The sequence below is a fragment of the Bos grunniens genome, chromosome 3 (genome assembly GCF_055505025.1).
Source record: "Bos grunniens cultivar Pamir isolate PY7600 chromosome 3, Bosgru_T2T1.0, whole genome shotgun sequence".
NCBI classification, from domain to species: Eukaryota; Metazoa; Chordata; class Mammalia; order Artiodactyla; family Bovidae; genus Bos; species Bos grunniens.
Genome location: NC_141167.1, coordinates 15274196 through 15298417, shown reverse-complemented (window position 1 = coordinate 15298417; position 24222 = coordinate 15274196). Strand labels below are relative to the sequence as shown.

At 50.1% G+C, this 24222-nt stretch overlaps 1 protein-coding gene and 1 long non-coding RNA gene across 4 annotated transcripts; one reads left to right on the top strand and one right to left on the bottom strand.

Annotated features, from left to right (window-relative positions):
- Nucleotides 1-8711: 8711 nt before the first annotated feature.
- MFSD2A (MFSD2 lysolipid transporter A, lysophospholipid) lies at nt 8712-21766 on the bottom strand. 3 transcript variants are annotated; one of them, XM_086380880.1, is made up of 14 exons: nt 21349-21766; nt 19745-19876; nt 18089-18213; nt 14033-14156; nt 13845-13923; nt 13348-13490; nt 12805-12895; nt 12564-12685; nt 12274-12357; nt 11433-11516; nt 11226-11338; nt 10587-10730; nt 10320-10496; nt 8712-9232 (listed from the first exon to the last, which is right to left on the bottom strand). In XM_086380880.1, exons 1-14 carry the CDS (start codon nt 21439-21441, stop codon nt 9169-9171), a joined length of 1575 nt encoding a protein of 524 aa, XP_086237006.1. In that variant the 5' UTR covers nt 21442-21766; the 3' UTR covers nt 8712-9168. The 3 variants fall into 3 exon arrangements, with proteins under 3 accessions (XP_086237006.1, XP_086237014.1, XP_086237016.1); XM_086380888.1 differs by having other exon boundaries at nt 19745-19873; nt 21349-21642; XM_086380890.1 differs by lacking the exon at nt 21349-21766 and adding an exon at nt 20651-20780.
- LOC147375071 (uncharacterized) lies at nt 16528-18870 on the top strand. Its single transcript, XR_015156436.1, has 2 exons — nt 16528-16821; nt 18001-18870. It is a non-coding gene; the product is annotated as an uncharacterized LOC147375071 (long non-coding RNA).
- Nucleotides 21767-24222: the final 2456 nt, after the last annotated feature.

Below are 24222 nucleotides of genomic sequence, written 5' to 3'. Positions count from 1 at the left end.
CAAGAAACAACTGGAAAAATGAAACTTAAAAAACGATACCATTTTTAACTGCATGAAAAGTATTAAATACCTAGGAATAAATCTATCAAAGTTGTGCAAGACTTTAACACTGAAAACTATAAAACTTATCTCAAGAGGAAATTCCCTGGTGGTCCAGTGGTTAGGAGTTTGTGGTCTTCCTGTCTAGGATTTAAGTTCAATCCCTGGTCAGGGAACTAAGCTCTCACAAGCTTCATGGCCAAAAACAAAAAACAAGACCTAACTAGAGAAAAATTAAACACAACCTCAGTAAATGGACAGATGTTCCATGGTCATGAATTGGAAGACTCAATATTGTTATCAGTTTTTTCCAAATTGGTCTATAGGTTAATTGCAATTCAATTAAAATTCCATATGTGTAGTATGTGTGTGTACGTGTGATTTTGTATAAATTGATAAAGTGAGAGCAAAACTTATATGCTAATTAAAGGACCTTGAATATCCAAGAACTCTTGAAAAAAAGTTGGAAGACTTTCATCAACTTCCAAAAAGTTGGAAGATTTTGAGATTTATAAAGCTATAGTAATTAATACAGGGCGACTTTGGAGCAACAATAGATAAATATGATCGCTGAAACAGAGTAAAGAGTCTAGAAATGGACTCTTTTAAATAGGAGATGGATGGAGGGAGGTTGTGTTTTGTGGATTTGTGGGGACAAACCAGAAGGACCTAGTTCCAATTAGGATGAGGAATTTCTCTTTTTAACACCTTTCTTTACAAATAAAATGGGCTTCCCTGATAGCTCAGTTGCTAAAGAATCTGCCTGCAATGCAGGAGACCCCAGTTCCATTCCTGGGTCAGGAAGATCCTCTGGAGAAGGGATAGGCTACCCACTCCAGTATTCTTGGGCTTCCCTTGTGGCTCAGCTGGTACAGACTTCACTTGCAATGCCAGAGACCTGGGTTCGATCCCTGGGTTGGGAAGATCCCCTGGAGAAGGGAAAGGCTACTCACTCCAGTATTCTGGCCTGGAGAATTCCATGGACTGTATAGTCCTTGGGGTCGCAAAGTGTCAGACACAACTGAGCAACTTTCACTTTCTTTACAAATAAAACAGACCAACTTGAACCATCATAAATTGTCTGCCAATGGCATGTGTGAGCAAAATGCAGCCAGCCAGCCATAAGGCAGGAATGTTGTAGGGGCATCCAAGCAACAGGTGGAAGTTGGGTTGGACAATCTGGGTCTCTTCCCTTGTGGCTCTTGTGTCTGGGTGCCTTTAAGGAATAGCAGGGAGTGGAACTGCCTAGCACCTGGATGTTAACAGAAAAGACCAAACCCATCTGCTGGGAAACTAACTCAGGAACCTGAGCCCTGGTAGAAGTAAAGGGGAAGGGACTGATACAGAACAAGAGTCTGGGTCCTTAAGAAAGTGACCATTTGGTGGGAAAACAAAAATGATACTGAGTGGGGAAATGAGGACTAGATTCCACTCTGCTTCTGTCTTGATTGGCTGTGTGACCTTGTGTGACTCCATCGCCCTCTCTGAGCCTGGGGGCTACCCTGGGTGGTTCCCTGCCTTCTTCAGTATAGATATCCTTTGAGGCTGCATGGGAGTTCTAAGGTGAAGGTACTGGGATAAGTGACTGCTGTGACTCCAGTGGGAGACAGAGAGACTTCAGGCCTCTTCCCTTGTCTCTGATGAACCACTCTAAGAGCAGGCAGTCCTGTGCCCTCCTTGCTTCTCTGACCTAGATCACCCCAGCATGTCCCATACTCCCTCCAAGCTATCCAGGCCATATTGGATCTCCTTGGAGCAGGGACCTAGTGTACCCACCCCAGGTCATTTTCAACAGGATCTCTGTCAGACAGAAGGTAATTTCCTGGATGGGTGAGCAATCAGAGCTCACTCAAGGCTGGGCCAATTTAGGGTTTGGGCCTCACCCCGGAAGATGAACAATGTTTTAGACCATAGCAATCGTTCCCTTCCTTGACTGCCCTGGAGCTGTGAGCCCCACCCTGCCACGCATAGCTTCCCTGGAGAAAAAGAGGGAGGCTCTGGATCTCATCTGAAACACCCAGTCAACCGTTCCCTGGCTCTCCACCACTTCTGTCATTGCTGCTTCTTTCTTCTTCCCTCTCCTGCCTCCCTTCTTAGGGTTGCTAATAAATTTTAGCAAGTAAGGAAATTCACAAACACGGAATTGGCAAATAATGAGGATCAACTGTATGTTTTAACTAGGGGATCCTAGAGGAACCTCTGACTCAGCCTGTTAGATAGAGTCAGGGAAAATTCTCAAAGAGATGGGACTTTGGCTGCGACCTGGAATACAGAGAAGTCTAGACAGAGGGGCTGTGACCACGTCTTGTGGTTTGATATGAGGCTGCTGCTGCTGCTGCTGCTGAGTCACTTCAGTCGTGTCCGACTCTGTGCACAGACAGCAGCCCACCAGGCTCCCCCGTCCCTGGGATTCTCCAGGCAAGAACACTGGAGTGGGTTGCCATTTCCTTCTTCAATGTATGAAAGTGAAAAGTGAAAGTGAAGTCGCTCAGTCATATCTGACCCTCAGCGACCCCATGGTCTGCGGCCTTCCAGGCTCCTCTGTCCATGGGATTATTCCTAGGTATTCTGTCGCTCTCATGAGTGTGATCTTCTCTTTCATTATATCTTCCAACTCAGCACTGGTCAACAGAACTTTCTGCCATGCTGGGTATGTTCTATAATTATATGAATTCAGTAGCCACTAAGCACATGTGGCTACTGAGAACTTAAAATGTGACCAGTTGGACTGAGAAACTGAATTTTGTTTTTATTCAGTTTAATTATTTTACTTCTAAATTCAAATAGCTACACATGGTAGTGGTCATCATGTTGAAGGATGCAGTTTTAACTGTTTCAGTTTGTATATGTAAAGGGTATTGATTTTTGTATATTAATTTTATAACACATTTCCTTACTGACTTTTTTTGTTTAGATTTTCAGCTGATTCACTTGGGTTCTCCTGGAATACAAAACTACTATCAACAAATAAAGATAACTTTACCTACTCCTTTCCAATTTTTATTTCTTTTCTTATCGCATTGTATCGGTTCATATCTCCAATGAAAGGTTAGATAGTAATAGTAGTGATTGTGTGTATCCTTTTCCTGATTTAGTGGAATTTCTAAGAAATAATATTAATATTAATAGAAAGTAACACTATTTCTTTTTATATGAAAATGATACAAACAGGTGACAAATTATTTGTTTTGTCCCCCAAGTTTGCTCCATCTCCAGTGTTCCCTCTATTACCTAGCAGAAGTGCCAGTCTGTTTCCCAAGTTAGAAATCGAGGCATTGCCTTCATTTCTCTCTCCCTCTCTCACCATTTCTCTGTCAATTTTCCAGGCCAATCAGCTGCCGAATCTGCCTTCTATTTCCACTGCCAGCAGTACCACTGTTTCTTCTATTTCCAGTGCCACTGTGGTACTTTTCACTACCCAGGAGCATGACAAGAGCAGCCTCTTCATTAGTCATCTTGTTTCCACTTTCACTTCCTTCAGTCTTCTCTCCACAAAGCAGTTGATGCGTCTTTCTAAACTCCTGATCTATCACATGGTTCCCCCACTTGAAAGACTCATCAGTGGCTTCTGTCTGCTCTTAGGATAAAGACCAAAACACTCAACGTGGCTCACAAAGCCTGGTACCACCTGCGTCTGTCTTCGCTTTTTTTTTTTAATGTAAATCAATTTTCTGTTTAAACCTCTTCAATGACTTTTGGCTGCTCTTAAAAATAAAATTGAAACTTTCACTGTGGGCTGCAGGGCCCTGTATGCCTCTCCAAACCCAGCTCACACCACCTACCCTCTCCTTCATGACTTTCTGGCTGCACTGTTCCTACCTCAGGGGTTATATGTTAGCTGTCTCCTCCACCTGCAAAGCTTTCCCCCAAGCTCTTCAACTGTCTGGCTAATTCTCCTCCTTTGTGATTCGATTCAAACATCACTCTCTCAGAACATTCTTTCCTGAACACCTGTTTAAAATAAACTTAAAATAAAATAGAGACTTCCCTATCAGTCCAGTGGTTAAGATTTCAACTTCTAATCGAGGGGGTGCAGGTTTGATCTCTGGTCTGGGAGCTAAGATCCCACATGCCTTGTGGCCAAAGAACCAAAACATAAAACAGAAGCAATATTGTAATAAATTCAATAAAGACTTTAAAAATGATTCACATAAAAAAATCTTAAAATGACCTCTGTATCAGTTCCCTCTATTAGCACAACCTGCTTATTTCTTTCATGGCACATACTGCAGTCCGAAGTTATTTTATTTGCATGTCCATTTATTTGTCATTGGCCCCACCAAGAATGTAAGCTCTGTTTTGTTTACCATTCTATCCTTAGAGCCTAGTCGATGTATGACACATAATAGGCTCATTATAAATATTTGTTGCATAAATGGATAGCCAAGGTCCTAGAATCACTGTGGACAGTGACTACAGGCACGAAATTAAAAGACGCTTGCTGGCCTGACCCAGAGCTGCCCCTGCTCAGACCCCACCTCCCAGAGACTGGTGAGTGGGAGTGCTCAGCCAGGGGTGGGGGGACCCACTCAGTCAGATGGCAAAGGCCCCCAGACTGAGGCTTATACGACTGCAGACCTGCTCCAGCCTCGGCACTGACGGGCTGTGTAGCCTTGAACACGTGTCCTCCTGTCTCTGGGCCTTACTGTTGGACTTGATCATCCCTAAGGACTGATGCAGGGGAACCACTGACTGAAACCACCTGCCCTGGCCAGGGAAGATATTAGTTTAAAAAAAAAAAAAAAAGACGCTTGCTGTTTGGAAGGGCTTCCCTGGTGGTTCAGAGGGCAAAGTGTCTCCCTGCAATGCGGGAAACCCAGGTTCGATCTCTGAATCAGGAAGATCCCCTGGAGAAGGAAACGGCAACCCACTCCAGTATTCTTGCCTGGAGAATCCCATGGACAGAGAAGCCTGGTAGGCTACAGTCCACAGGGTCGCAAAGAATTGGACATGACTGAGAGAGAAGAAAAGCCATGCCAAACCTAGACAGTGTATTAAAAAGCAGAGACATCACTTTGCCAACAAAGGTCAATATAGTCAAAGCTATGGTTTTTCCAGTAGTCATCTATGGATGTGAGAGTTGGACCATAATGAAGGCTGAGCACCAAAGAAAGGGTGCTTTCAAACAGGTGGTGGAGAAGACTCTTGAGAGCCCCTTGGACAGCAAGGAGATCAAACCAGTCAGTCCTAGAGGAAATCAGCCCTGAATATTCACTGGAAGGACTGATGCTGAAGCTGAAGCTCCAATATTTTGGTCACCTGATGCAAAGAGCCAACTCATTGGAATAGATCCTGATGCTGGGAAAGATTGAGGGCAGGAGAAGGGGATGATGGAGGATGAGATGGTTTGATGACATCACTGACTCAATGGACATGAGTTTGAGCAAACTCTGGGAGACAGTGAAGGACAGGGAGGCCTGGTGTGCTGCAGTCCATGGGGTCGCAAAGAGTCGGACAAGACTTAGCAACTAAAGAACAGAGTCCTAGAGCCAGTCAATGATAGCTCTGGAAATCCTTCTTTGCTGTGTTAAAAGGTATTTTCCCTTTCTTCCAGCAGGTGGAGCCAAAGCCACACCTGGTCCTTAGCAGGGGTCTGTGGAGGGGTGTGTGGTTGGCCTGGCTGAGGACAGTGAAGAGGGAGGGAGAGGCAGGGTTTATAGTGCTGTTGGATCCAAGTGTGAAGGAAGTCAAGGCGGCAAAGTCTCCCAAAGGACAGGAAAGTAGGAGCTCTCCAGAAGAGACGTGGAGCCAAGCCGTCTCTGAGATCCCAGATTGTTTTCCCACTTCCCCCACCTATTCCGCCTCCTAAATCATGCCCTCAAAAGTCAGAAGGGGTTTTTGAGGAGAGCAATTTTCTGTGAACATGAAACTGGAGAGGCAAGGGCTTTCAATTCCAAATCCTCATTGTATAGTTGGGGGAAAGAGAGACCAGGGAAGTGGGTGAGCGGGAGTTGGGTGTAGCTGACAAAGCCCTCGCTCATTAATTGGGCTCCACACAGCCCACCCCTTCCCTCCTTGCCTGGTGCCATGATGAGGGCATTGATTCCCAGAGTTGCCCTAAAGATGCAGGAGGCAGGAATAGCTTATGAGAGGCACGCTGGAGCCAAGACATGCTGGAGTACCAGAGGTCAGAGGTATGTTCCAGGGCCAGGTGGCCTGCGTATAAACCTAGAGCTGGGAACTTGGCAGGGATCTTGGATTTCCTTCTGAAGATGTGTTAGTCACTGGGCCGTGTCCAACTCTTTGCAATCCCATGGACTGTAGCTGGCCAGCCTCCTCTGTCCATGGAATTCTTCAGGCAAGAATACTGGAGTGGGTTGCCAGTCCCCTTTCCAGGGGATCTTCCCAACCTAGGGATAGAACCTGGGTCTCCTGCACTGCAGATAGATTCTTTGTCATCTGAACCACCAAGGAAGTGTCAAGTTCTAAATGACTTAACCCTCTTTTTAAAAATTTGCATTTTAAAAAGATGGTAGAGATAAGGGTTCCTGAGAGATCAGGTAGAACATTTGCATCTGATAATGGGGACTCAAAAGAAGTTTCTAACTTGGAGAGCTATCTTGGTTATCTTAAATAGCTTGCAGAAGGAATCAGATATGGTTTGAGGAGATCAGAAGCCAGTGAAGACACAGGTATAATCATCCAGGTGAGAGAAGATAAAACCTGGGAAGCTATTGCAGGGAGGGGGAAAGAAGCAAACTTGGGTGGTTTAGGGAATTTCTGTTTTAAAGATGGGATTTGGTGCTTATTGATTAGAGTGGAGGGAGAAGGGAGGTGTTAGTGAAGTGAAGTGAAGTAGCTCAGTCGTGTCTGACTCTTTGCAACCCTGTGGACTGTAGCACACTAGGTTCCTCCGTCCATGGGATTGTCCAGGCAAGAATACTGGAGTGGGTTGCCATTTCCTTCTCCAGGGGATCTTCCCAACCCAGGGATCGAACCCCGGTCTCCCACATTACAGGCAGACGCTTTAACCTCTGAGCCACCAGGGAAGCTGAGAGTCCTAGAATGCTCCAGCTGTAGAGATTGGACCAGAGCAGCCTCTAACTCTGAGGGCAGCTCCAAAGGCAGCAGTGGGACCTGGCTTGGTGGTGGCAAAACTATTGGTTCACATAACAGCCTAAAGCAGTGGTTCAAGAACACAGGCCCTATAGTGAGATGACTTCCCTAATGGCTCAGATAGTAAAGCGTCTGCCTACAATGCAGGAGACCAGGGTTCGATCCCTGGGTCGGGAAGATCCTCTGGAGAAGGAAATGGCGACCCACTCCAGTACTCTTGCCTGGAAAATCCTGTGGACGGAGCCTAGTTGGCTATAGTTCATGGGGTCTTAAACAGTCGGATACAACTGAGTGACTTCATCTATAGTGAGATAGCCTGGGTTCAAGTATCAGATTCTCCACTTACTAGTTTTTCTGCACCTCAGTTTCCTGATCTGTAAAGTGGGGAAGTTATGAGGACTAATGAAATTTGTATTTATTAGGCATGTGTAACAGTGCCTGTAGAAGTGGTTGTGTAGAGCTTCATCCAGTAAATGGAGCTCCAATTCAAAAAAAAAAAAAAATGGAGCCCCAAACCCAAAGTAAAAACCAAGCCTAAACAGTTTAACCATGTCTCTTCTCTGGGCTTCATTTATCCATCTACATAAAATAAAGGGCTAAATGAAAAAAGAAAATGAAATTTAAAAAAATGAATAATAACAATAAAATAAAGGGCTAGACTGATAGCCTCTAATCTTGCAAGTGCTGTTTTCTTGATTTTTTTTCTTGGCGGGGGGAGCTTGGCCTGAGTGTGTTACACGCGATGACTTGCTAAGACAAGCTCCTACCAGCTTGCGAGGGCCAATTACTAAATTTTCAGGATAGAATAACCGCTGGTAACTTGAAATTGGCTACAGTGGGAACATTTACACTCTAGAAATAGGCAAATGCTACAAACTAGGTGTTTCCCACTGCCCTCCTCCCCGATACCAGTGGTGAGATCCTTCCCCTCAAGCAACACATAGACTGGCCTTCCAACACTGTCATCAGTGATAGAGAATCACAGGTCTCTCGGGCCCCCAGGGTCCTAATCACAGAATCCGCCCCTGCACAGCCAGCCCCGCGTGCTCAGGCACGCACAGGGCGGGAAGCAGAGCGCACAGGCCTGAGCAGAGCAAACTGGCTGTTCTCAGACTCAGGGTACAGTGGGTTGTGGTTAAGATACTGGAGTCTCACACACCTGGGATGTTATCCCAGTTAGATCTCTATTGGCTGTGTGAGTTTAGCCAAGTTTCTCTCAGTAGTGGGGCTCAGTTTCCTCACCTGTAAAATGGGGACAGGGGACTTCCCTGGTGGTCCAGTAATTAAGACTGTGCTCCCACTGCAGAGGGCATGGATTCTAACCCTGGTTGGGGAACTAAGACCCCACATGCCACATAGCCAAAAAATTTAAAAATACTAATAAAATAAAATGAGGACAGTCCTGACCCAGCAAAATGGTTCCCAGGATTAAGTGAGAACACCATCAAGGTGAGAGGAAAACTTCCACAACTGGGCCTGGTACAGACAGGTATTTAGTAAACGTTAGCCAATGCTGTTGTTACACCCCCACACACATTCTGGCTCCCTCTTACTCTCTGCATCCTGGAACAGAAGGGCTCAGTGAGTTGCTGAGAACAAAGGCAGAAACAGGCAGCTCAGTTTTCCAGCTTTTATGAAAATTAATAACATTAATAGCTTACAGACATATACATACATACACACTGCTATATACATGGTCATTAAGTTATTAATTAGTCTCTGTATACAACGTTTCTACATTAGTGTTCCAGGCTAGGCCCAATCAGTCCTTGGCATATTCACAGTAGCAGTCCCTGGGCTTGGCCCCTAGGGTGGTCACAGGGAGGCCGGCGGCTGATGCCCGCCCCATGATAGGCACAGGAGGTGTCCTGGGTCACTTACTATGAAGTCTTTAGCTCCCTTCCTGGCATCTGGAGACCAGCTATTCAGGGAGCAGCCTACGATGAAGTCTTTAGCTCCCTTCCTGGCATCTGGAGACCAGCTATGCAGGGAGCAGGCAAGCGGGCCTCGATTCCTCGTGTAGCCTGGTGACCCAGGCCCTGTATATAGTGGCTTCGGGCCATCCAGTAGGTACTAGAGGATGCTGGCCAGTTCTGTAGAGTCTGTGTCAGAGCAGCCTGAGCTGCTGGCCTCTTCCCTGCAAGAACCAGAGGAGACAGGTTGGAGGAAGCATCCTTACTCACCTGCTTGTTCCCCGAGGGATCTTGGCTCTGCAGGCTTAGCTGACTGCCAGGTTAGTCTAAATCACAGGACAGTGCTTGTTCACTCCCACTCTCAGCCCAGAAACTGCTGAGGTTTGTTCACTGTTCCTGCTGTCCTCAAGGCACCCCAAGTTCCAGTACTACATCCTGGCCTGGGCGGGTTGATGAGCTGGCATAACTCACTCCACCCTGCTCTCTGGTCTTCACACTGAGGTCCTGCATGCCAGGAGAGCCATGAAGAGTATGGGCTCTGGAGTTAGAATACAGGGGCTCAAACCCCAGGTCTGCCCCTTATCACTTGTCACACTTCTGATTAAGCCTCACTTTCTTCATCTGCAGAGTGAGAATCACAGGAATCTCTGATGCCCAAGGCTGTTAAGATGACCACAGGAGATCAGGAGTACACTCTCTAAAATGTAAACCGCCTTAGGTGACAGGGATTTTTGTTTGTATCATTCACTAGACCAAGGCCTGGCACACAGGCTTCCCATATACGTACTTGATGAATGAATAAACGTAAAACCAACTCAGCATAAGCAGACAGCAAAGGGCTCAAGAAACATTAACTAGGAGACTTTCCCAGTGGTCCAGTGGTTAAGAATCCACCCTCCAATGCAAGGGGATGTAGTCTTTAGCTCCCTTCCTGGCATCTGGAGACTCATCGATTCGATTCCTGGTTGAGGAACTAAGATCCCACATACTGAGGGGCACCTAAGCCCGCATACTGCAACTACAGAGGTCCCATGCCGTAACTAGAGCAGCCTGCATGCTGCAACAAAGATTCTGTGTGCTGCAACTCGATGCAGCCAAATAAATATTTTTTAAAAATAAAATAGTCAAAAAGAAGAAAAGATACATCAACTGCCATTGTGATGAACTGGCAGAGGGGAAGGGCAGAGGAGAAGCGGTGGAGGGGAAGATGTGTGGGAGGCAGATCCGAGCTTGGCAGCTCCAGGAGGTGCTTTTCAAGGGCTTAGACTGGATGATGCTCTTTTGTCCACCAACCATCCCTTGCCCACTCACCTCAGAGCCTGCAGGGCCTTCTTGTTCTGCCGCCGCTTCTCCTCATCAATGGGGTACAGCTTGAAGAGCAGCAGGCCTATGAGGATGAGGACTATGGGAGCCATGGTCACCAGCATCTTCAGCGTGAACTTGACACGTGCCGGCTGGGAGCAGCCACGGGTCTGGTACCCGGTGAAGCTGTGGGGCCCAGTGGTTAGGGGAGTGGTGAGGAGGGGGCACCTGGGGCCTGCCCCTGCCCAGCATTACCCAGACCCCCACCCCACTCACTCCAGACTGAGGGTGGAGATGCCCAGAGAGACTCCAGAGGCAAACTTGGTGAAGAAGACGTAGAAGGAGAAGAAGATGGGCTCGGTCCCGTGGATGTGGGGCTGCTTCAAGTGGAAGTCATCAATGACGTCGGGCAGCATGGACCTGCACACAGGGGTGGCGGCCATGAGCACCCTCCCACCTAGCAACCCCAGGCCTCCACTAGCCCGTGTGGTCCAGGTCAATAAGAGCGCTCCTCTGGGAGCTGGCAGTTCTATAGTACACACACACAGTTCAGTGATGAGATGGCAACTTCATGTGAATCAAAAAAGAAGGCCTCTTCCTCTGAGATGAAGTAGCCCCACATGTAGCTGCTCAGCTGGGCAAGTAAAGTACAGGGTTTGAACCCCCATTTCCCATCCTGACTAGGTGTGCTCAAGCAGTTCACAATCTGTACAATTGTACTGGGAGGACCTGCCCCACTCCCAACCTGGACCAGCAGAAAGAGAAGTTCCCACAGATTCTCCCTAAGGAGTTTCAGAACTGGGGAGCTGGGAGGCTGGGGAACATACCAATATATATATACCAATATATATACCCCAGCTGGGAGGCTGGGGAACATACCAATATATATATATATATATATATATATATACTTACCATGGTAGTAAGAAGGCAGCTGCAACGCTGATGCCAGCTGCCACAGCCACCACGTATGTGACAATCAGATTACTCTCCATGAGGGCCACCAAGATGAGAAATGGCACTGCTGACTAGGAGAGTGGGTGTAGGAAGATGAGTCAGCTGGGGGGCTCCCAGCAGTAACCCCCAGGCCAGCCCAGGCCCTACCCTTTCAGCCCCACTCACCGAGATTCCAATGTACACAGCTGTCTTTTTGCCAAACCGGGTTAGGAACCACTGCCAGATGGGGATGGTGACTGTGGCTGAGAACTGTGGAGGGGCAAAGGGGTGAAGAAGTGGGTTAGAGCCCTGGAATCCCTCTTGCCCTTCCCAGGACTCCAAAGGTGCTGTTAACCCTGACCAGGAGCAGCCAGCTGCCATCACCTGGATTGCTCCACGGCAGCTGATGGCTCTTCAAGGAGCTAGGACAAAGTCCTGATCTTATCTGCTGCCCTCTGAATACAGAACTCCAAGTTCTGGCCTCCACATCTTTGCTTTCGCTATGCTTTCTACTTGAACATCTAACCCCAATGCTTTCTTTTTTCCCCAGTGTTACTAAGATATAATTGACAAGAACATTGTACTAGTTACTAGTTCAAGGTGTACAATATAAAGATATTTTTAAAATATTTATTTGGCTGTGCCAGGTCTTAGTTGCAGCACGCAGGATCTTTTTTTTTTTTTTTCCTCCCCATAGTTGCAGCATGCAAACTCTTAGTTACAGGATATTCTGTGGCGGCATGTGGGAGCTAGTTCCCTGGCCAAGGACTGAACCCAGACCCCCTGCATTGGGAATGTGGAGTCTTAGCCACTGGACCACCAGGGAGTCCCAATAAAGATTTGATATATGTACCCAAACTCTTTCTTTCATAGTCCTACCTAAGCCACTGTAGGTCAGATCCAAATGTTCTGAGAAGCCTCCCTCATCCCTCACGATCTTGGCCAGTCTGGGAAATATCCTCTGGCTATCCAAAGAACCATCTCACTGCCTAAGCCCCTTCAGCCACCCTTGGGGCCCCACACGCACCATGATTGCCAGGAGCAGATTCTGGAATTCGTTCCGAAAGCCCAAAGTGTAGGTACAAAACAAGGCAAAGTTCCCTTCCACCAGCTGGGGGCCAGGACGGTGTAGCAGGAAGAAAGACAAAGAAACAGGTGCTGATGGAGCTGAGCCTCGAAGACTCTTTGCATGCTCGGGGGACCTCTGCTCACCCCACCCCCATTCCACCTGTCCCTCAGGCCCTGTCACATTCTAAGGCCTATCCCATCCCCTATTGCACTCCCCCATCAGGCTGAGCATATCAGAGCCCCACTCACCATGAAAGCCAAGGAGGTGAAGAGGAAGCCGGCAATAAGCTTGATGTACGGCCCATGGCTCATGACCAGCCGGAGGCCCCGAAAGAAGGGCATCTGCTTGGTCTGCTGAGTCTCGTAGGATTCTGGGGGCCAGAGGGGACAGTGAGCAGGAGCAGAGGCCCCTCCCCAGAGTCTGAGGCCCAGGCAGAGGGACAAAAACTGCCCCATGATGGGGCCTGTACCCCTCCCTGGGACCCCTCACCTCTCTGTTCTCGCACGCCCAGGATCAAGATGACAGCACAGATGACATAGATGGAGGCAATGACTCCTGCCGCCAGCAGGTATGCATTTTGCTATAAAGCAGGTAAAGATCACATAGAGACACAGTCAGTCTGATTTCATCCCAGCTCCCAGCAGCTCTACTCAATGACCTTTGATCAGTCCCTTCTCTGGGGGCCTCTCTGTCTCCATCTGTGAAATGAGAAAGTTAGCTTGGGCCTACTGCTGCTTCTCAAGGCTGGAACAAGCCCAGATGAACTCTAAAAAGGCCAGGATGTGGAGTCTGAAAGCCCACAGTTCAAATCTTCCGAAACCTAGTTTCTGCAACTCACTAGCTATATTACATTGGACAAATTATTTAGCCTTTCAGTGCATCAGTTTCCTTATCTGCAAAGTGGACATATTAAAACTGTATGTAACAAATGCCCAACAAATTACCAACACTAGCCATTATTACTATTCTGAGGATAACTGCAAACCCCATCATTCCTCATCTTCCCCCATCCCTGCCCTGCCAAGAACTCACCGTTTCTTTGATCGAGGTGGAACTCTGCGTGCGATTGACTGTAGAAGCATTGGCATCCGGGATACAAGGCGAATCTGCTTGGCCCACGATCTGCCCCTGGATTGCTGTGCCCAGCACTGTACCTAACACCTCCACGGTCATCCCTGAGCAGAAAAAAAGGTCCTTTGGAAGGGCCGCATGGCTTGTGGGCCCCCAGGGAGGAACGTCAGATGGATAGAAGCCCCAGAAGCTCTAGCCCCAAGAGATGGAAACAGCTCCGGATGGAATGGTTATAGATGGCATCTTGGCTTAAACTTGTGGCCTTGCTGTGTGACCTCTGCCTGGTCCTTGTACCTCTCTGGTCTCAAGAGAGCAATCAGTTATTTTTTAGTATGGTTTCACACCTTCTCCCAAGAGCAGAGAGCTGAGCCCAAAAGGGAAGAAACATGGTAGGAGAGTCAAGGAGTGGGGGACTCTGGGTGCCTGGTGGGTGAGATCAGTGGGCGGGGGAAACTTACGATAGGCAGTGGCAGAATCACGCTCACTCTGCTCCGTGCTGATGAACATGGTGAGAGCTGAGTAGGGAACGTGGAAACACTGGCATGGAAGAGAGGCCCTCGGCCAGTCAGACGATGGACAGACAGATGTGGCTTTGGGCACCAACCCCGGAGGCCCCAGGGACTTCCTTCCCCCTGCCCACACTCACCGTGACCAGCGTTTCAAAGAGGCAGTAGAAAAGCAAGTACCACAGGGTCTGGCCCTGGTGGAAGTCGGGCACGAACCAGATGAGGAAGTAGGCGATGATGGCCAGGGGGGTGGAGAAGGTGATCCTGAGGAAGGGGAGAGTCTGAGTGGGAGCTGGATGCCAAAACCCCAGGATTCGGGCCCGGCCTGGACTCTTCAGCAGCCCCACAGGGTGCCTGGTGGGAAGGAAATTCCTCCCTCTGGATCCACCCACCCCAGGGTCTCTGGGAAGGTACTGATGGCCAACCCTGGAAGGGCAGACTGAGACAGGGTTCTGGCCTACAATTCCGAGCATGGAGCAGGAGGTCAGACCCTTCTGAGTCTTGACTGCCTCTCCCCAGGGGTTAAGGCTCTAGACACAGGGGCTTTCTATGGGCTGGGGGATGAGAATGGAGGCTGAGACTTTGGGGAGAAGAAGCAGCCCCAGTGCTGGGGTTCTCACCATTGTGTGTACACACGGGGTGAAGGAAGGCTAATTCCAGGGGAAGATTTCCTTCTGGAGCGGCCACAAGGGAGGACTGGGCCCCGTGAAATAACTATAAGCAGGGTTGGGGGTGGCAAAGGTCTGCCTCCCCACATGTGAATCCCATGGTCCAGAAAGATCCCACATGCCGCAGAGCAACGGAACCCACGCCCCACTACTGAGCCTGTGCTCCGCAACAAGAGAAGCCTTCCACCATGAGAAGCCCATGAACTTCAGCTAGAGAGAGGTCCCTGCAACTGGAGAAAGCCTGTGTGCAGCACCCAAGACCCAGTGCTGTCAAACATAAAATAAATAAAATCTTAAAAAAATAGAAAAGGCAGCTGAGAATCAAGGCCATGGAGACCCATGGTTAGAAGGGCCCACAATTCAGGGATCCAGTTCTGGCTCTACTACTAACTATTAATAACTTGGTCTTGGGCAAGTTATTTACCTTCTCTGAGACTCATTTTCTCATCTGTAAAATGAGAGTAGTAAGAACACCTACCTCACCTTCAACATTTACTCAAGAAATATTCAAGTGCTAACTCTGAGCTGAGTGCTATTCTAATGACTTGGGATGGATCAGGAAACAAAACAGACAAATCACTGCCCTCATGACATTCACATGCTAGTTGGCAAACAAAAAAAAATAAACATAAGATATGTACTATCCAGCCTTAAAAAGGGATGAAATTCTGAAACATGCTACAGTATAAACCTAGAAGTGACACAGAAAGACAAATCTGGTATGATCCCACTTAGATGGGTCAGATTCACAGACAGAAGACAGTTGGTTGCCAGGGGCTAGAGGGAAAGAAGGAATGAAGAGTTAGTGTTTAATGGGTACAGAGTTTCAGTTTGAAAAAAGTTCTGGAGATGGTTGTGCAACAGTGTGACCATACTTAATGCCACTGAATTGTACACTAGCAAATGGCTAAAATGGTAAATTAAAAAAATTTTAAATAGTGTATTTTATCACACACACGCACAAAAGCTACATAACGTATTAGATGGTAATTAAGTATTATGGAAAATAGAAAGCAGGCTGAAGAGGATTAAGAGTATGGGGGTACAATCCATAGCCAAGTGGCCTGAGTTGCCCTCATTGAGAAGGTGACCTCTGTGCCAAGATGAGCGGGAGTTGGCCTTGCAGAGCTTGCAGGGCAAGGGTGCTCAGGCCGGAAATGTGCCCCAGCAGGTCTGGGGAGTAGCAAGGAGGTCAGGGGGCTGGAGTATGGGAGATGGAATTAGGAGATGGACTTGGAGAGGAAAAGGGATGCCTGGGCTCTGCAGGCCACTGTAAGGACTTGGGCTCTGCGTCATTGGGTTGAAGTAGTTAATATTAAAATGTAGACCAGCGCTTGGGACACAGCGCCGTGATTATCACACCAGGAAAGCCCAGCAGGAGACTTCAGGAGCTGCAAAGCCCTGGGCTGGGACTCCGACCTCAGGCCCAGCCCTGCCACATCTGCCACGTGGCCCTGCTGACACCCTGCCCCTCACTGGCGGCCTTGGGAACTCCAGGAAAGCGTTTGTCAAAGTCTTCCTGGTCTGAAAAGGAAGACCTAAATGCTGACTGAGGGCAGGGGCTGATCTGAGGCCTAGGAGGAGAGGGGCGTCCCAGGGCTCATGAACCCCTGGAAGGCCCAGCCTCTTCTTACACTGGAAGGAGAAGGGTTCCCAGGTCCTGACAGGTATGGATGGAGAGTTGGGTCATGTGTATTACATGGCAGCCTTCAGCACGCACTCAGATGGGGGTGGGGGACCACGCAGATATTGCCAGGAGGTCCCACCCAGACAGCTGAGGACATGTCCAGAGACATGCATCAAATCAGAAACCAGCCCTAAGGGCCCTCAGCTACTTCACCAAGTGGGCTGCCACACCTGCCCAGGCAGGCAAGATGGCCTCGGATCCTACCTCCCACAGAGAGGGCTTCCTCCCCTCCCCCTGCCTCACCCCACCCCACCCCTCCTCTCCTGTCCCAAATCCTCCCAGAACAAGGGCTGCTCTGGCAGCCCTCGCCAAAATACTCCCGTCCAAGCAGCCGGCCGCTGAGGAAGCTGAGGAACCAAATGTGACTGAAAGTAACCCGGGTTACTGCTGCCTCAGGCTGGCCCGAGTGGCTGCCTGCCATTGGCTGTGCCTCATGAGGAGATGTGGCAGCGGAGCCCCGCCCCCCACCAGCTGCCAGGGAGGCGGGTACAACGGACTGCGGGTACAGGCGGGTACAGGGCCCCTGAGGCAGTCTCAGGGGCCGGCTCCCTGGGAGCCCCAGCATCCTGCGCAGGTAAGGCAGGCTCTCCTGTCCCCTGGCCACAAAGCCTGGATCAAAGGCCTCGACCTGGGCCTTCGCCAGGGGCTGGCGGGGTTTTGGAGGGAGGGGGGCCTCGTGGGAAAGGAAGCTGTGGGTGGGGGGGCAGGGACTGTGGGAAGAGCTTTGAAGGCCTTGAAGGCCGGAGACCAGGTATGCGCGCCCCTGGGGCAGGAAGGCGCCCACTTGAGCGTGGATGGGCCAGAGATGAAAGGGGTATGTCCTCCTCCCCCCCAACCACCAAGCAGGATGTCCTGGAGGGAACCAGAGCTCCGGCCTGTTCGCCTGTCCCTTGTGCCTGCCTTTGCCGTCTGATCTGTGGCACCACCTCCCCCAACCCTGCCTCACAGTCTGAAGCTGAGGAGTGTAGGCTTTGTATCAAAGGAAAAGGTCGTTCTCAGGGCCCAAGAAGCCAGAGGTTATGCACTCCCATTCTCGGTTTTATCATCCACCCATACCCCACCTCCAGGAGCCACTCTGCAGGGGTGCCCAGTTATATATTACTTAATGTGTCAGGCACTGTTCTAAGTACGTTATATGCTGTGTGTGTGTATTAGTCACTCGGTCAGGTCCGACTCTTTGCAAACCCATGGACTGTAGCTCACCAGGTTCCTCTGTCCATGGAATTCCCCAGGCAAGAATACTGGAGTGGGTTGCCATTCCCTTCTCCAGAGGCTCTTCCCAACCCAGGGATTGAACCCACATCTCCCGCACTGCAGGCAGAGTCTTTACTGTCTGAGCCACCAGGGAAGCCAAGTACATTATATATTACAAAATTTAATTTTCACCACAACCCAGTGAGGAAGATATAATTATTATCTCCACTGTGCAGATGAAGGAACTTGAGGCTGAGGAGTTAAACTGTCTTGCCCAAGGTGGTACAGCTATAAGTGGTCAAGTTGGTATTAAAACTGAGGCAGGCTGGCTCCAGAATGTAACCTTTCAACCGCTATAGGAAGTGATGGAGTGGAGAGGTTAGAATTCCAGTTTCATGGAAGGGAAAGGACCTTGGGGAGGAATGGGGCCTGAGACAGGGGAATCTTCTCAGTCTAACAGCTAGACCAGCCTGAACTGGCAAGAGTTCCAGTGCCCATGACTGGTCCAGCTGAGGCCCTGCTGAGGCTTTTGCCATCATTCCTTCTTCTCACCTCCCAGTCTGACAAACCAGAGGGAAGAACCATGGGGTAGCAGACACACCAGAGGCCCCGCCTTCTACCACCGTGAAGGAGCATCTTCTACTCACCAGGGCATGAGGCGGCCCAGGCGGGTCCAGGGAGATTTGCTAATGCAGAAGCCCACCAGGGGGTCTGTGATGGCATCCCAAGCTCGGCCCACGAATAGGATGATGGAAGCAGAGAAAGGATCCACCTGGGATGAGTAACAGGAAAAAGATGACTCCCTCTTCCTTCATCTGATGGGCAACCTCAACCCTCACTGATGGGCAAAAGCGGGGGTCCCTCCCCACTTCAGCCAGGCCATTAGGACCCTGTACTGCTCCTACCCAGGCCTCAAGCATCATCACTTGCCTTGTTAATAATGATAATAACAGTCACCCAATAGCAGTGGTACTGTGTGTCTCCTGAGAAACTTTGCCAGGTCCCCCCTCTTCTGTCCTCCCCTCCACTGCCTTTGAAAACTCATCAATTAGACTGAATCCAGATTGCATTTCCTTGTCTCCCTCTCACAAGCCCCTAACCACCTGATGCCAGAACGAGCATTTGAGGGACTTCCCTAGTGGTCTAGTGTCTAAGACTCTATGCTCACAATGCAGGGGGCCCAGGTTTGACTCTTGGAGGGGGAATAAGATCTCACATGCTGCAACTAAGTGTAACTAAGACCCAGTGCAGCCAAATAAAAGCAGAGATAGCATTTTCTGGGTCACCACAGTGGCCCTCAGTTTTCCCATCTGTATAATGGTGTATGATCCCTATTTTACAGGGTCGAGCTCTATCTTGGATGTGGAAAAAGGATTAAATAGAGTAGGCTGTTACCATCACTACCCATTAAAGTTATACCTCTACCTCCAGAACTTCTCAGCTTATAGACAATTTTTCTGGACTCTTCTTTATTCAAGGCTCTGCTATTACTATCACTATTACTATTACTCCAAGAAGATGGAGAGGACTTTCCTCGTCTGACTTTTCTAACTTTTTACATTTTGACAGGGGGTTAGTCGTATTTGCACCCAACTTAGGACCCAGGGCATGGGAGTTGCTTGGAAACTAGCTACTTAAAGGGAGTCATTTGTCCTATCTGGGGCTCAGGGTTCCCCATCTGTAAGCGGATACCACTAAGATGCCTTGTTTGCAAAGTCAGAAGTTACATGCAAAAGACAGCCGGTGTGTGCACCCTGAGAGCCTTGGCAGTTTGGCCTCCCACTCTTGCACCAGACAAGGTGAATTCTCAGGATGCCAGGCTGCTGGCCGAGGAGCCCTGTGACACCCTAAGTACCCTGTGAGGGCCCCTCTGTCCACTTGCATGCCTCTGCTCCTTAGGTGAAGGTGGGATGCACCTCATCCACAGGCCTGACAACATCCACCAATCTCCGAGCCAAGCCAGCTGACTGCCGTCCAACTGGGGACATGGTGTGCCAGTCTCTTCTAAGAACGTCAGAGCGGGCTTTATTCTCTCACACCATTGCCTACCCCTCCAGGCTCTGTTGCTTTTGCCAGGCAAGGAGGAGTTGCCTGACCTTGCCAGCTAAGACTCCTGGGGCTGAGAGACTCCCCTTCTGGATACTCTCCAAAGCCTTATTTCTACTCCACTGTGACTCTGAGAGGCAGAAGTGGAGGGGTGCCTAGTCCCATTTCCCAGTTGAGGGGAAAAACCCTAGCCTAGAGTCCGTAGTCTCTCCCACCTTGGGATGATGGAGGAGCCCTAGGGAGTTCAGCTCACTCACCTGAGCTACATCCAACAGGTAAATCTGCAGGAAGAACCCCAGGGCACATCCCGTCACCTGATACGGGGCTCCCCCAACTGCATAGCATAGTTTGTTGCAAATGGACAACTGTTTTTTCTTCTTTGGTTCCTTCTGGGAAGAAGAGGAAAGAATGAAGAGACCTGGAGACGAGACTGGCCTCCATTGTAGAACTTTCCAGAGCCAAGACCATCCCTCTAACCAACTCTGCCAGGAAGGATAATTCTGCCTTGCCCTGTTACCACCCAGGGAAGAGTTCACTTCTCACAAGAAAAGAGAGGTCTTCTCTGTTTTTAAAAATCTGGAAAAGGCGAATTCATACTGAAGAAGTAGCCCCTAAGCCACCTCACCCCAACCCCAGATCATCAGTGCCCCATCCCTTAATGACTCCCCCCCTCCCCAAGGCCTCAATCATGTTTCTTTCCAAGTTGAAGGGGGAGTATGCTCCAGCAGTGAACCTGTCCCCACCTGGCACCAACTGCCACAACCTGAAAATCCTCTTGCTGCCAAAAGCTGCCTAAGCCCAGGCCTGGCTCCCGCCATAGTTCAGAGGGTAGAACCCACCTGCCTACTGGGTGAGAGCTCTAGAGATCTTTAAGGGCCCAGCCCAGTTGGCTGTAGGCACAGCTGTTCCTTCCATCTGTCCCAGAGCCTCCCTGGCCCCTGGAGGCAGCCAGACCTTCAGGCAAACCCAGGAGATGCCCTCCCCTACCTCTCCCTGTCCCCCTCCCCCAGTGCCCAGGGGATCTTGTTGTGGGGACTGGGGAATAGGGGGTAGGAAAGCCTCTAGGTGCTGGGTTGGGCCCTCTCTGGGTGGGGCACTAGGGAGGTTAAGGTTGCCCAGGGAAAGTAGATTACTCATACATTGCAGCAGCATTAATTGCTTACCCAGGCTCCTTCCAAAGATCGGTTAATAAAATTAAAACGAAAAGGCAGTCACCTCCCAGGCAGATATATTGCCTGGGATCCCTCTCTGGGGCCGCCTGATGTCACTGGGTCCTTCATTACGTCCAGAGAGCTGGGAATGGGGCCGAAAGTCAAGACAGGCAAAGCGCAAAGTGTACGCGCGGCCGATACCTACACTCACACAGAGCCTACAGGATGCGGCTCCTTTAAGAGCAGAGCTCTTGTTTTATGAATGAACTTGATCCGCCCTCGCCCTCGCCGAAGAGTTGAGAAGCTAGCGTAGGATGTGGGGGTGGGGAGTAGGCGGATGAGAGATGGAGGACCAAGGTGGGTTTCCCAGATTTCTGGGGTCTCCCTGCCGTCTAAGGCAGCAAACTTTAGCGGCTGATCACAGAGGAACGGAAACCTGCTAGGCAGAGCCGGGCACCACGTGGAGCTGCCTGTAAGGCTGCTCTCCAGAAATGCCCAGAGCTGGGGTGGGCAAAAGGGGGGCCTGGCGCCTACAAACCTTTTCCATCACTCCCCGCCTCCAGGGCACCCCCAGAGCTCTCTCCTGCCTCTGAGTTCTTCTGTCCCTGGCTTAGCCCAGTGTGTCCCAGAACCAGGCTATTCCCGCGACGCCCCCATCTCATCCTGGCCCCCCATCCCAGACCCTCCATCTGGGGTTGCGGGGACCTCACCTTCACCTGGACCGGGCGTTCACCGGCTTGGAGGATGCCAGTGGGCAGAAGTCCCGCGGCGGAGCCGCTCTCGGCGCCCTCTCCTTTGGCCATGACCCGCGGGCCACGCCGCCCGGGGACCGGGAAGCCGGGATGCTCCTCTGCTCCGCGGGCCTCCGCTCCGCCCGGGCTCGCGTTGTAGTTGTAGCCGCCGCCGCCACTTCGGTCGCCGCACACAAGTTAACCCGGCAGGCGGCTGGGCGAAGCACTTTCTCCCCTGCACGCCCCCCGCGCCTCTTAAAGGTTCGTCCAGCCCTCTCTGATCTGGCCAATCCTGGAGCTTTGCTACCCCGCCTCCAGCCAATCCTGGAGCGCGCCGGTCCTCCCGCCTGCCCAAACCACCCGGCCTGCTAGCTGGTGCCATCCAGCCACGTTCTCTAGTCCGGAACCCGTATCCGGCTGCGCGTGCTCCGCGCAACATCGGGGGAAGGCCTGGAGACCCACCTGACACGCACGAGGAAACTGAAGCCCAAGGCTAAAAGTGACCTGCCCACGGACCCCCAGAGTGAGTTCTCCCAGAGCGAGATCTACACCTCATGACTTCGAACCCGCAGGTCCAGGAAAAGTAGGGGCTCCAAAGCCCACTGCCCCCTTTTAACTTCTGGAATCAAGTCGAGTATGTAGCGCTGGCACTTTCCTAACCGACGCCTCTCTCTCTTTCCCCAAGATGGACTATTTCTTCTTGTGGACAGAGGCATCTTTGCGGTCCTCCTGATGGGGGAGAAAGACAAGCTGAGGTAACCAGGCAACGCAGAGGCAACGCTTTGCCTTGGGCAGAAACCCCCACTTTGTGGAAAGGCGTGGAGACCACAGCCGTTAGCACACAATGATAGTAACAGCAGCATTTTATGGAGAACTTCCTCCAGGCTTGACAGGATCTCCTTCAGCCCTTTAACCACCCTGTGAGGGTGGTACTATTATTATCTCCGTTTTACAACTAAGGGGAGGAAAACGCAAATGAAATAGCTGTAATGTGGCAGAGCCAGGGCTAGGTTTTGCCCCATTTCAAAGCCTTCCCTCTTCATTGCACCGCCGCTATCCCTCTCAGCAAAAATGAAAAGGCTGAACCTGTCTCCCGAACAAGAAGCCCTGGGATATAGGAAGCCCTGAGTTGAAACAGTCAAGGAAAGATTTGAAAGAGTGCTGAATAATCTGCTCCTTGAAAGAAGGTGGGAGGGGAATTCCCGGGCGGTTCAGTGGTGAGGACTCTGAGGGCACTCCATCACCGGTGGAGAATTAAGGTCCTGTAAAGCCTTGGGGTCTGGCCAAAAGAAAAAGAAAGAAGATGGGGGGCCAGACAGATGTCGAAAAACAGTCTTTTACCACCGGTGTGTCCCTTGTGTCACCATCACTCCTGGATTCCCAGACACTCAAGAGGCCAAGAGGGGGCCAGTTGGCACTGACCAGTGAAGTGATTGCTCAAAGGCCACTCAATCCTTTGCCTGTGGTTGCTGTGTCAGGTCCTTTTTTCTTTCATAAAATCTTATTGCCAGCAGGAGAGATAAGGTCTCGCAGCCCCATGATGGCCACACCAAGCTTCCTCATCGGCCTTAGAAAATCCCCATCTTGGCCACTGCGGAGAGCCAAGGTGAGGCAGCTGAATTGGTGCAAAGGGCCTGGACTGGCCCCCATGGCTCTGCCATGAGCTGCGTGACACTCTTCTATGTCTGCCCTTCTCTGGGCTTGAGTCCACAGCCCTAACATCCTCAGCCCTAGGGGATTACACTGCATCAGAAGTGATTTAGACCCCAGTCAAACCTTGAGCTCTCAGAAAGTGAGAATCACATCTTTTTCACTCCTGTTTCCCCACTGACTAGCTGGGGGCCTGATTCATAGTAGGAACTTAAATATGTATTCAGTGATGCCTGCTCAGTCTCCCTAAGGGACAGCACAAGGGGAGCCCATTCAGAAAAGCCCCAGGCTCCTCCATTTACTAGTTGTGTGGTTGATCCTGGGCAACCCAGTTAACTGTCCTACATTTATAAGGTAGAGATATTAAATGACCACCTGTTTTGAGTATGAAACCAGAAAATTCAGGGGAAGTGCTTAGCACAAATGCCTGGGAGCCAAGGCTGGGCTGGTCCCCTCTCTTGGCTCGATTCCAGTCTGAAAGTGTAGCAGTGTAAGATTCCAGATATGGCCTGACCAAGCGAGAACAATAGGCCTATTATTTCCCGCAGTCTGGACACGACACATTGTTAATGCAGCCTAAGACTGCTGGGCTTCAGAGTCTTTCTCTCCCATGACTAGTTCCCATCAGGTTGTGGTCAATTAAATTATTCAGATCCTTTTCGCTGGAACTGGGGTCAAGTCAGGTCTCTCCCCGACCCTCTGCTTTGTGTAGTGTCTCCCCCTTCACGAAGCTCACAGGACAACAGTGTCTTCTTGCTTATTTCAGCTTGTTGAAATTGTTTTCAGTGCTGGTTCTATTGCCTCCTGTTTCCTCCCCCTTTCAGTTTATTTTTCTGTTTTTGTTTTGTTTTTTAAATTTTGGCTGCACCATGTGGCATGCAGGACCCTAGTTCCCCTGTCGGGAATTGAACCTGCGCCCCCTACATTGGAAGGTGGAATCCCAGCTATTGGACCAATGGAGGAAATTCTGCTCCCTCTCTAATTTTAGATCCAGGCTGCTCCTCTCCACTTCAACTACACCATCTGGTCTGTTGATCAGGACAGAGTCCCACAACGCTCCACAAGAGACACTCTTCACCACTGACTGAGTTAGGGTCCTGCTATTATACAACAGCTCCCAATTATTGCTGGGCAAGCATGGTGCCAAGTGCTTTATGTATATACCATCTCATTTCCTCACAACATCAGTGGGTAGTTGATGAA